At 46.6% G+C, this 12,498-nt stretch overlaps 1 protein-coding gene across 2 annotated transcripts in view; it reads right to left on the bottom strand.

Moving 5' to 3' along the window:
* Window positions 1-1,188: 1,188 nt before the first annotated feature.
* Window positions 1,189-12,498, bottom strand: part of CSRNP2 (cysteine and serine rich nuclear protein 2) — a 43,439-nt gene continuing 32,129 nt past the window's right edge. For both annotated transcript variants that reach the window (XM_029594949.1, XM_029594950.1), the window contains exons 2-5: window positions 11,179-11,353; window positions 7,066-7,325; window positions 5,008-5,304; window positions 1,189-4,208 (exon numbers count right to left, since the gene is read on the bottom strand). In XM_029594949.1, coding sequence (XP_029450809.1) covers window positions 3,252-4,208; window positions 5,008-5,304; window positions 7,066-7,325; window positions 11,179-11,338 — 1,674 coding nt within the window. In that variant the 5' untranslated portion in view covers window positions 11,339-11,353 and the 3' untranslated portion in view covers window positions 1,189-3,251. The remainder of the gene's footprint in view (window positions 4,209-5,007; window positions 5,305-7,065; window positions 7,326-11,178; window positions 11,354-12,498) is intronic.

The raw sequence follows: 12,498 nt of genomic DNA on the forward strand, positions 1-12,498 counted from the left end.
AAGCCAGTAATAATCATCAACACACCCCTCCCTGCTTTCCATTCTTCACCACACTAATTATCACCCTGCCTCCTGCTATCACTCCTCATTCTGTGTTCTCTACACCCACAGCAATAACAATTCATCTGCTCCTTCCTATGGAGGTAGAAAACACAGGGTGCGGAATAATAGCAGGTGGCAGATTGATGGTTATTATTAGAGGTGTAGAGAACATGGGTTAGGTTAGATCAGAGGGGTTAGGTTGATGGTTTTTAATGGGCATGTCAGGGACCTGGCGGGAGAAGTGATAAGAGAGGGCAGGTTGTCGGCTATTACTACGAGGAGTCTAGAGGACACAGGGTGCTGATTATTAATGGTAGTATCAGTTACATGGGACAAGAAGCGATAGGAGAGAGCAAGTTGATTGTTATTATATGGAGTGTAGAACATGTGGGGGGGGGGGAGTAATAATGGTTATTATCTGTTATCTCCCTCTTCTTTCAGTTTTGTTCTAATATTTTTATTTTTTTTTTTATAGTTTTATACCTTTATTTTATTTATTTATTTTGTTTTAAAGAGGTGCAAATTTGATTATGGCTCTTTAAAAAAATCTCTCCTTACTTTAGACCACTCTTCCACTGTTTATAGTGGATGCACAGTTTGCAGGGAGCACCGTGACCCCTAGGGAGGGAGAAAATTCTGATAACTAGCACGGATTGATTTAGATTTGTAATGGTGGCCCAAGCTTCTTGAAACTACAGTACATAAATGCCAAGTCAGAATAAAAAGGAGAATCTTAGTAATTCCCTTTGCACTGGTAGATTAATTACCTTTAAGTATTTCTACTCATACAAGGGCTGTAAATGCTGTCATTTCTATTATACAGGGATTGTGGTTTTTTTCAACTTCAAAAAATTAAATTCAGGCAGCTCTAAATATGTTGATAATTGAGAGACATAAGACAAGAAGGATCCAGATCTAAACCCAGCCCAACCTGACATCCCATTCACAGTTCTGGTGCAAGCCTATTTGGCGCTCTGGGCAACTCTTCAGTTAGTCACCCCCTCCCCCCAGCTTACCTATTGGCAGCAGCTCCAGCACAGGGCTCCCCTCCTACCCACAGCAAAGGCTCAGGGCCTGTGCTCTCTTCTTTGGCAGTATTGACTCTGATACAGCAACCCCCCCCCCCACCCCAACCTCACACTGGCAGGATTTTGCCACTAAAGGCAACTGCCTAGTTTGCCTAATGGAAGCACCAGCCCTACCCATTCCCTATCCACATGGGACCATGCAGTTTAAACAGACATAAAAATCACAGCACTGATCTGTCAAGGTTTTGGCTTTCTGCTCCAAACTTCAGCAGATGCGGGCTGTGCACAGAGTGCAGCTCTCTCGGAGGCTCCCGGCATTGCCAACACTCAAGAACAGCCACCTCCTTCGTGGCTCCAGCAAACTGCTCACCCACAGAAACACCTCGGAGGATGGAGAATCCCTTTGCATACATGTAAGAAAGAAGACCACAGTTCACAAGCCCATAAACAAAAGCTCTGACACAGGATTTGAAGGAAGAGAGGTGGGGAAAGCACGGTGCTATATTCTCCTACTGCAATGCATTCAATTAAAGACTTTCCTGCAGGAGAAAGACAGCTTATATTTTTTTTTTTATTTGAGCAAGAGGGAGACTCCCAATTATCCTAAGTTGCCATTATGTCCACCCCCCCAAGCTGTGAGTGCAGCCTGACACATTCCTGCAAGACACTGGTGGACAGGATCACATTGCTACATGCTATGTTCTGGCCATGGCTCAGGGTGACAGTTCACAGTAGATCCAAGTAAACAGTCTGCCAACCTTATACATCACGGAAACAATCTACATATACAATAGGAGCATACAGAGCGGCAGGGTGCTGCTGCTCTGAGTGGAAGTGAGTTATGTGCCATTGTTTCATTATTTAACGAAGAGTGCATACATCGACTAGCTTCTGGAAATAAATGCAGTTTATAGATGGATGGGACATAGGTTTACCAACTGGTTCTAGGTCATCAGGGAGAAGTTGAACCTGTTTTGGTTTAACAGCCAACCCCACCACCCCACACACACCCACCTCTGACTTGTAGTTTCTGGTTTTCTCTTAGAGAAATCAGAACTACCAGTCCCATGAGATAAAACCAGGACTGGCTCTGCCAGCTCCCTGACACCAGGAGGTTGGTTTCCAAGGCTAGTGAGGGACACATGGCCTTGTCAATTTTATCCTTACACCAACCTTAGCCACTCTCTTAGAGTAAAAAAAAAAAATGGTTTAGTATAGTGAGTGGTGCCCTCTTTGGGATGTGTGCATGTAATACAGACATCCCCCAATGCCCCCAGGCAAGTCCAGTGCGCCTTTTATGCATCTACAGGCATACTATGCCGGCCCACCAAAATTATATTATTTCAATGAAAACCACCTCCACAGTGGCTGGGTAGGGATGACACCTGTATGAGGCTGGACTACTTGGGGTCCCAGGGAAGGAAGAAGGCTGGCTCTCTGACTTGTCAGATGGGATGGTACAAGGAGACCGAATGTACGCAACAGCTCTCTGGCGTGGGACGGCGGGGCCAGGAGTAAGACGAAAGCCCTTGGATGACAGCTCAGGGACAAGGGGCTTGATGAGAAGGGGGTCCAGAGAAAGGTCGTTCAGGGAACACTAAAACGTGGAGGGTAACACAATATTAAAAAAAAAAAAAAAAAAAAGGCATAGGGCCACGGTTAGCACAGCGCTCACGTTACTGGTTTTTTTCCAGAAGCAGCAGCTTCATGCTCCCCCCTCCCTGATGATAATCAGATTCGCCAGTTCTAGCCACAACCCATTACATGGACAGAAGTGGAGAGCTGTCGTTGTGGGGATAACATTGAAACTAGACATCAGATCACTGCATTAACAAAAACGTGTTCCCCTGTCCAAGGCTTCCCTCCTCCCCCAGCTCCAGCAACATTTCCTAATGCCTCACAGTGGGAGGGTAGTACCCTCTCCCCACCCGCCATCCACCTCAAAACGTCTCAAGAGCTCACCAAGTAATGTTTGAAACAAAGTCTACATCAGATCTGCAGTTTGGAACCCAACATAGTGTATTATTCTAGAAAGAGCAGCTGCTTTTTTTTTTTTTTTTTCTTGAAACATCATTTGACGAGTAACATAAAAAAAAAATAAATAAAAAAATAAAAAAAAATAAAAGAATCAGGGTCACAAGGAATTGGGAGTAATGTGCAAAATGCTAGAAGCCATCAATGTCACATGGCAAGGACACTTGCTTCAGGAGTGGGCCCACCCTGAGGCTTATGACTTTCAGCGAGTATGCAGCCATTCTCCCGGGGCTGCTCTAAGCCGCTTTGCTCGCTCTCATGACTACCTTGAAGGTTTGTGGGTAGTCGCAGGTTCCAGGATGCACAAATCAGGCTCTCATCTGTGCTTTCGGTCACCCTACAGCTGTCCGAGCTGGGGAATGCCAACTCTGAGCAGTCTTTGCCAGTCTCTGCTGCACTGACCCCAGCTAGGTCTGTCGAGGAACCATGAGGTACCAAGGGGGCGATTGGCACAGGGTAAACACCCAAATCTCTCTCTTTTGGGTAAGTGGAGGCAATTTCTTCTTCCAGACTGGCCTGACCTTTCACTCCCAGGACTGAGTTCTGGTCTATCTGGTAATAAACCACAGGAGATCTATTCAAGTACGCTTGGTCCTCCATGGATGAACTTTGTTGGTTGGAGCTGTCCGTGAAGCACAGAACAGAGGAGCCCGGCGAGAGCTCAGTCTGAATGAGGACGGGAGTGGCCAAGCCCCCACAAACCCCTTCAGGCCCTGCCAGTGGCTCCTCCAGAATGCAGACCCCCAGGCTCTCGACGCTGGAGTCCAGGCTGAGGCTGGAGCCGCTGGTGGAGTCCCCTTCTTCCTTGAGTCGCTCCAGCTCCTCTGCACTCTGCAGGTGCATGACCGCCGCTTCATTCTCCAGGTGGTAGTTCTCGGCAATGAACTGCTGGAAGTCTTGGGTCTCGGAGTCGCCGCCAGAGCTGCGAGCGGGCTCGTCCCCCAGGGGCGGAGGCCGGCTTTGCTGTCGCTTGTTCTCCAGTTCCAGCTTCATGATGGTGTGGAGGTAGTGAGTCCGCACCCGGATGGGGTTGAATTCAATTCGGCCCGCCATGTTGCCGCAGCCGTCTCTGGAGCACCCGCATGGGAAGGACATCCTGTCCACCTAGGACAACAAAAAAAAAAAGGGATAGCCACGTCACTCACACCCCCGAAGCCCTGCGTCAGCAGGAACGCCACAACCTGGGACCTTTCTCCAGACTCATCTGTTTTATTTCTTCCTCCTCCAGAGGATTTTGGGCTTTGTAATCACCTCTGAAGAACAAGCAAGACCACAACTGCCAGGAGTACTCTGGAATATGTAAGGATAATGCCAGAAAAGCAGGAAAACCTCATACAACTATCCGGTCTCCCTGGAACACTGGGAACTAGATCACCACTGGATGAATATGCGTGAAAAGCCACGCATCTCACCTCAAGGATTTCGGGGAATGGTATTTCTATGACATTATGAAACAAAAAAAAAAAAAAAGCTATTTGGTCATAGAATTTCATGCAGATCTTTTCCTGTAAACTGCCAAACCTGGGAGCAAGTCTTCATGAACAGTTCAAAGCCCATTACGCTAATATAAAATCAGTCTCCCCGTTATCAAAGTTTGGGGGCTTCTCATTTTAAGAATGAAAAGTCAGTGTTCGTTCTCCTAACTTATGTGTTTAATACCACACTACACTGCTTTAGGTGAAAGTTTACTCTTGAAAAAAAGCAGTTAATAAATCCTAATAAATCGACATAATGCTACACTGTAGCACTACATATTTTGGGGCAGCTACAGCAAGGGGAAACTTGGCCAAAAAGGGTATCAGTGGCAACCTTTTTTTCCGAGAAGTCGATGGGGGTAATAACTGAGAAGCTGAGGAGCAGAGCACGCTTCCTCTCCCTTGCTATTTAAAAAGGGTCTGCGTACCTGGCACTTGATCCCAGCCTGGCTGCAGGGGCACGCCTCGGGGTCGCAGTACAGCCGGCAGTCACAGCCACACTCCTCCCTCGAGAGGCGGATGGCCCGCAGCTCCTGCTTCTCCTCTGCGTCGATGCGGTGCACGCCCGAGGCCCTCAGCAGAGCTCTGCGCCGCTTGGTGGGTAGCGGCTGCAGGAAGAAATAGTCATCCACCTCCACGCTCTCCACGTCAATGTCCTCGTCCGAGACGTCCTCCAGCGTCAACCCCTCTGCTTCCTCCGACTCCACTGTCCCGTTCTTTGTCAGCTGTAAAAAAGGGGGGGGGGGGGGGGGAGAGGGGAGCACAGGGTCTGTTGCTGTCCGGACATACCAGGATTGCTCAGCACAACTAGTGCAAGTTAACACAGTCGTCAGCATCTCCTGTGTATACATATTGTCAAACTATCTATCTACCTTTATAGGTATACAGAGATATATTTTTAAAAGCATGTGTAATAAACAAGCATACATGTATATTCAAACACACGGAAACCTGTATCTATCTTGAACACAATATATCCAACAAGGGACAGCTCACACTGCCCACAGAACCTGCCTCAACATAATGAGCTTTCGGCTTCTAATTCCCAGCAGACAGAGCTGCACTGAGATCCTAACTGCGCTGCTGGGCACCTCCTCTCACCAGCTGTGGCCCAGGAGTTTTAGTTCCCTTTCACTTACACACCAAACAGGAGTTTGGGTGGGAATGATATTCAAAGGGCTGTACCACCTGGTACCACCTGGTTTCTTTTACCAGAGCTAGAAGATTGCCTTCTAAGAGATGTCGGTACCTTTGGGGGCAAGGGGAGGGCGGAGCGGCTGTTTCATCATACAATCCGCAGGATGCCTTGGGCAGGTTTCACCAAGGCCCCCTGAGAGGTGCATGTAACATGATGCAATGCGAGGAGCCGGCTGCACAGACTGAGTTTAATGATCCCTTCACAGCAAGGCGCTCCAGCAGGCTCACTCGGCCACTACCTCTAAACCAGTCGCAGGCTACACGAAGGCTGCTGATCTTTCAGGGCCCTCTTTTCAGGTCTTCCGCCCCGTAGAACTTTAAAACTGCATTTCAGCTAGAACGCAAACATTTTAATGCTACGAAGCTGGAAGCATTTGAACAGGGCTTTTTGGATCTCTGCTTACTGCTGCAGTATTTCAGGGGAACCTGCTGTATCACTAACGTTGCTTTCTAAAAGTAACTGTTTTGGGGTTTTTTTGACAGGAACCATTATCACCATATCTCCCAAGATACAAAGAGTGAGTTTTAGATACCTTGCTGTAGGGCTCAGGCTCAGGCCTTTATAGGATATACTTCAAGTGTTTTTCTGGGGAGAAGTTAAGGGAAGATGTTGCATGTCAGGCCTAGAAACCCCCCCAAAGTTGCTCCTACTGAAATGAAGCCTGTATTTAATGCCGTTTCCGGCTGAGGAATTAACCCTGGAAGGGCGGGAGAGGAGAAATGGACCTTCTAGAACACCAAGGTTCCAAGCTCTCAACTGTCATCCTCGGCCAAACGCCGCTCCTTCTGGTTCCTTCCGTTGCTAACGTATCCCTAATCAATATAACCTCCTGTAACAGAGCAACCAACGGGGAAAGTGGCAGAACATACAAGCCACAGCCACTCCTCCTCCAACTTGCATTCTGTCGGCTTTGCATATTGGGAAAACTAAGAGGGACGCGGGTTTGGTCGCGGTGCTGGTATAGTTCGTGCACATCACACGACCGACAGAAGCACGCTATAGGAAGGTGACCAGATGGCCCCACCATGTTGTTCTCAGGTAGAGGCTGAGCCAGTGCTGGACGTGTAGCTCCAGTCTCTTTCAAACCTCCATAGAGGCAGGGGGGGGGGGGGGGGAAGCAGGGTTGGTTTTACCTCGTGATAAGGTGCCACCCTGCCACCTTAGGCTGTGTGCACAAGGATGCATTCATCAATAAAGTTTTAATTTCAACATCTACAGCAGGAAAAAGCTCTTCAGCCTTCAGGACAGCGCTGGCCCCCACCACCCCCCTCCTCCTCTCCCCCCATACCTTCATTTTCCGAGCATGGAGCTTCTCCTCCTTCAGGTGCTCCCTCAGGATGTCCCGGTGGTTTCCCTCCTGCTCCTTGGCAAACTCGCAGAGCGTATACCTGCGCACGGCGTTGTGTCGCTGAGCCATGCCCAGGGAGCTGCCGCCCTGGCTGGGCACGCTGGTGAAGCCCTGCCGGCGGGTGAAGTAATAGACCGTCACCTGGTCAAAGCGCACGCTCTTCTGCCGGAGCTGCTTCTGCCGCTTCAGGATGGACGTGGCTGCGGGGGGATGGAGAGGAGCCCAGAACACATCAGGAAAAGAATGCAGCGCATGCAACTCCCACGGCTGCAGGGCTTGGGGTGGGGGAGAGGGGGAATCTCCAGGGGCCAAATTTCAGGTTCTTTTGGCTCTAGAACATTCTCCTTATTGAGTCAAAACAGCAGACAGAAATATAATGTATTCATGTATTAATTCAGAGCAATGATGGTAGCATTCCAAGGCCACTATTGTGCAGGGTGAACACTTTTGCTCAGATTCATTAAGAACGCCATAAGTAATCCTCAACAATCAAAGAGTAATTTAATGCTACCAGAAAGCAAAAAGGGGGTGGGGGGTGGGGGAGAGAAGAGACAGAGTGGCAATAAAGGCACCAGGAAAGCAGAACAATCTATATTTACATATTATTTTGAAGGGCATTTTGGAAGGCGCGTGGCTGACGTGAAAGCACAGCAGACGAAATTTTTTTGCAGGCCAAATCGGCTTCTTTTTCCTTTATACATTTGAACGACAGACCGACCCTTCCAAAGGCAGGGCACAGTTGGGTCACTCGAGAGGGCTCGGGAAACAAATATCAGGCACCACTCCCACTTTCAGACCGCACACAACAGGAGCTTCTGATCAAAGCACTCATGGACACAGCTAAATAACACTTTAAAGCCAAGCTGCTTGATTCAGGAGAGAATACACCAAATAACCTTTATGGAAGGATGCTGTTAAAAATGACTGGTACCTATACTTTCCAGATTTGGGTGTGTCCATGGTTTGGGGATTAGTATGTTGATATTTCTCCCTCTTTGATGTGATACGAAAAAAAAAAAAAAAAAAAGCACCGCCCTTATATTTTCTGTTCATTTGGGCTTCCAGCTTAGTTGGGTCACACTTCCATTAGGGCCATTGTGCCAAAAGCCTGTATTAACAGCTACCTGGAGGTTTCCCTCCTGCTCATACCTGACCACCACCCTCCTCCCGCTCTGACCCAGCCATCGCAGTGAAGTCTTCGACGGCTCCTGCTAGAGAGCCCCACTAGGTATGCACCCCGAGTCAGGCTATTGGACTCGCAGAGCCAAAGCTGGACTCGCAAATCAAACCCATATGGCCAGGCAGCGCTGCCACCAGAGCCAGCCTGATTTTTACCTACTTAAAGCACCAATGCTACCTAGGGTCCTCAGTAAAAAGGGTACACACCTTTCATAATGCACAAATGTACCATGGAAGATTACAATAAAGACAGATGCTGCTGTTTAAATACTGCTGCTCCGTGCCAGGGTGTCTGAAAAAAAAAAAAAAACCCAACCCCAAACAGTCAAACTGAAAGATAAATCTAATTTATAAATGTAGATTCCCCTGTAGACGTAGGCTCTTCAAGGTGGATTATAAGTAGTGTAAAAAAACAAAAAAAACAAAAATGCACCCATCTAATAAATATTCCGTATGTAAAATGCTAAAATTATTTATTTATTTGAGGTTTTTATATACCGACATTCGTTTGCACATCATATCGGTTTACATTGAACGTAACGGTATACATGAAACAAAGTAGAGATTAAAACATAACAGGTTATATGGAATATATCAGATTACAAAGAGAACTAAGGTGGTATGTAACAGGAAGACTAACGTTAAACTGGTTATGATGGAACTAATCGAAGGATAATAAGAATAACGTAAAGTGAAATGGAGTGGCTATCGTTTCAATTCCGTAGTATAGTGATGCGGGGCTTAATGAAGAGGCTGAAATCAAAATAGTGGGAAGGGGGGGGGGGCGAGCGAAGAGACATGTAGAGAAGTAGAGAGGTAGAGGGAGGGACAAGGGGCGAGAAAAGGGTGAAGATGAAGAGGGCGGGGTATTAAGAGAAAGCCTGTTTGAAAAGCCAGGTTTTTAGTTAGTTTTTTTTTTTTTTTTTTAATTTCTGGGTGCAGTTAAATACCCTACTAAAAACCCCTGTTACAAGGCATATTGAGGTGCTGAAATGTGGCCCATATGCTGGGAGATAAAATTCAAGCGGAAAGCCACTGAGCACTACAGGAGTAACTCCGAGTGATGATATGCTGGTTAAAAGAAATTCAACATAGAGAGTTGTACTATTAGGTTAGGGTCACTTATTTTGTACTTGTTGATTATATAATAGTTCTCTCTAATAAACGTTGTTTTTTTTTATAATAAAAGATTTAGCACAACATTGTAGCCTTCATATTTGTTTATGACGTCAGATGTCTTGCACAAATATTCTCCTTGGTATTCTAAAGTAATATTTGTAATCTGCAAAAGAAAAGACTGTTTAGAAAAAATACCCCCCCCCCCCAGCTGTTATGCAGATTATGGAGTGGAGGCGTAGCCTAGTGTTTAGAGCTGAGAACCAAGAAAGCCAGGGTTCGAGTCCCACTGTCGCTCCTCGTGACCTTGGGCAGGTCACTTCACCCTCCACTGCCTCAGGTCAAACTTTCAGGCCGGTACAGTACAGTGCTCCGATGGAGCGCACTGTTAGCCGGCACTTGGATGCTAGCTTTCGACGCGCTACCTTTACCCCTTATTCCGTAAGGGGTAATAGCGTGTCCAAAACGCGCGTCCAACCCCCCCGAACCTAATAGCGCCCGCAACATGCAAATGCATGTTGATAGCCCTATTATGTATTCCTGCGCGATTCAGTAAGTAAAATGTGCAGCCAAGCCGCACATTTTACTTTCAGAAATTAGCGCCCTCGGCACCGGGAAAGTGTACAGAAAAGCAGTAAAAACTGCCGGCATCTGGTTTCTGAACCCGTGGCTGTCAGCGAGCTCGAGAACCGACGCCGGCAAAATTGAGCGTTGGCTGTCAAACCCGCTGACAGCCGCCGCTCCTGTCCGAAAAGAGGCGCTAGTGACGGGCTACTGTCCCTAGTGCCTCTTTTTACCGCCGGGCCTAATTTAAATTAATTTTTTTACTGTATCGCACGCAGAGGAGAGTGTCCTGTGTGCGTGCTGGGAGAGTGGGCGCTCGCCTGCTCTCCCACGTTTTTTTACTGTTATCGGCCCATTAGATTGGGAGCCTTCTGAGGATAGGGAAGTACTTGCATGCAACCCAATTTGATTATAAAGACATTATTCTAAATCTGGGCCCATTACAATATAATAGCTAAACAGGTTGCTCTGAATGGCTCATGTTAAATATGAATGCCTTCTATTTTTGAGCAATTTTTCATCTTCATATTAAACTGAAAATTATTCCAGTGACCAATCTTTCTCTGTTGCAGCTTTCCATGGTACAATTGTGTGCGACACCATTTTTCAGGTGGATTATTTGGATTTAGTCTTGGTCTAGGCACCTTTCATCATGGCCATAACCCCAGCTTTGGCCAGCAACGCACTAGAGCAACAACTGCACTCCCTGCTAAACCGTTTCAAGGTATAGTCCGACTTGTTGATACAAATTGGCCTGTCCCTGGGGGACCCCTTCTATGGAAATAACAATGAAAAACAGCGGAGATGCCGTATTGCATATAAATAATAAAAAGATTCATTTGAACTATTGAAAACGGACTATGTAACCTTTCTCTGCACTTTTTGTGGTGCACATAACCCCAGCTTTAACATTCACCTTCTGGTAACCACCCCTCAATTGTTTCTTTCATGCCATTTTTGTTCATTATGCTGCACTAAACCTCTGAACTCTTAAGGATCAGCAGTGAGCAAATCCAAGTTGCATCTCCCATCATCACACTTCATCCCGGACATTATGGACCCCCTTACTACACTTGTAAACGACTCAAACACAGTCTGGAGCATTCTCTCCATTTCCAACTTCCCTCGGCGTGACAGACCTTTACATACAACCATGAGGGCAAGCATGCCAAGTGCTCCTGACCTGCTACTTACGTATAAGTGTGGTGGTGGTGGGAGGGTTGACGCTGTCACAGCTGTCAGCGCTGTCGCTGTTGGAGATCTCATCGTCAGAATCCTTGGGGGTGGAGATGGGAGACCCGACATCCACCTCGTCAAACTTTCTCTTGAGGCTTCCACTCGTCACTGCATCCATTTGTCTCAGGCTAGCCTGGAGAGTGAAGGAAGAGTATAGGCAGGTAGAGCAAAGTATGCAGTGCAGGACAGTAATGCAAGGTGACCCAACCACCCCCATGCAACCCTCAAAATAACAAGACCCATCTTCAGGAAACCACAAATACACTGCAAGTCTGTTAATGTTGCCTGACAAATTCTCAGCTGATAAATATGTCCTGAAGCAGGTTCTCCCCCATTTACAGAGCTGGTTTATCTAGTTACTGAAAATCTAAAAGCACGCTCTTTCCACTGGCAACATTTAGTCATAATTCATGTGGTGTATTACAGTCTCTGTCTCTGTGTGTACCTGCAGTGTCTAAAGATCTCATTTATAAAACTAAATGACAAACACGACAGGATCCTTATAATAAATATCAGGGCTGTAAGCATGCTGCTTCCTGGGGCTCTCAAACATCACTGAAAGGTTTCTACCTGGTATTGACTGACAGCTGTAAATCCTTCCCCTGAGGAGACCATGGTCTGCGCAACATATCACTAGTTAACAGCTGCAGTTAATCGGCCACAGTTTTGTTTATAATATGTAAGTTTTAAACTTAAAATCGATATTCACTAGATTGATTTTTTTGGGGAATTGGGAGGGTTGAAGAGGGTAAAATGTGATGGGCATTTAGCAGAAAAAGTCCAGCCAGTGCCATCTGATCAAATAAGTGGGCCATGCAATCCATCCATGGAGTCCAACGTTCACATGACATCAGTGAGTATATAAAAGGAAACTGCATTTGAGAGTGGAAAGGAAAGTGAAAATGAAAAGGGTAAGCAAATAAGAGCATGAGGTACAGGGGAGGGAAGAAGGATGGATTTACATGTGGGGATAGGTTAGCATTAGGGATTGGGAGTGGAGTATAATTACATTTAAAAAATGACTTTGTTGGCCTACAAATGTATGTTACAATGTTGAGGAACTGTGTTATTCTGGGTTACTTGTCACTGGTGTGAGGTAAAGAATTTAGGGCTGTTCAGTTTGGAGGAGAGATGATGGAGGGGGATAAGATAGAGGTCTACAAAATCATGAAAGGACTTGAACAAGTTAATGTAAGTCGGTTATTTACTCTCTCAGATAATAGGAGGACTAGGGCGCACTCCATGAAGTTAGCAAGTACCTCATTTAAAACAAATCGA

Source organism: Rhinatrema bivittatum, chromosome 3 (genome assembly GCF_901001135.1).
Source record: "Rhinatrema bivittatum chromosome 3, aRhiBiv1.1, whole genome shotgun sequence".
NCBI lineage: Eukaryota > Metazoa > Chordata > Amphibia > Gymnophiona > Rhinatrematidae > Rhinatrema > Rhinatrema bivittatum.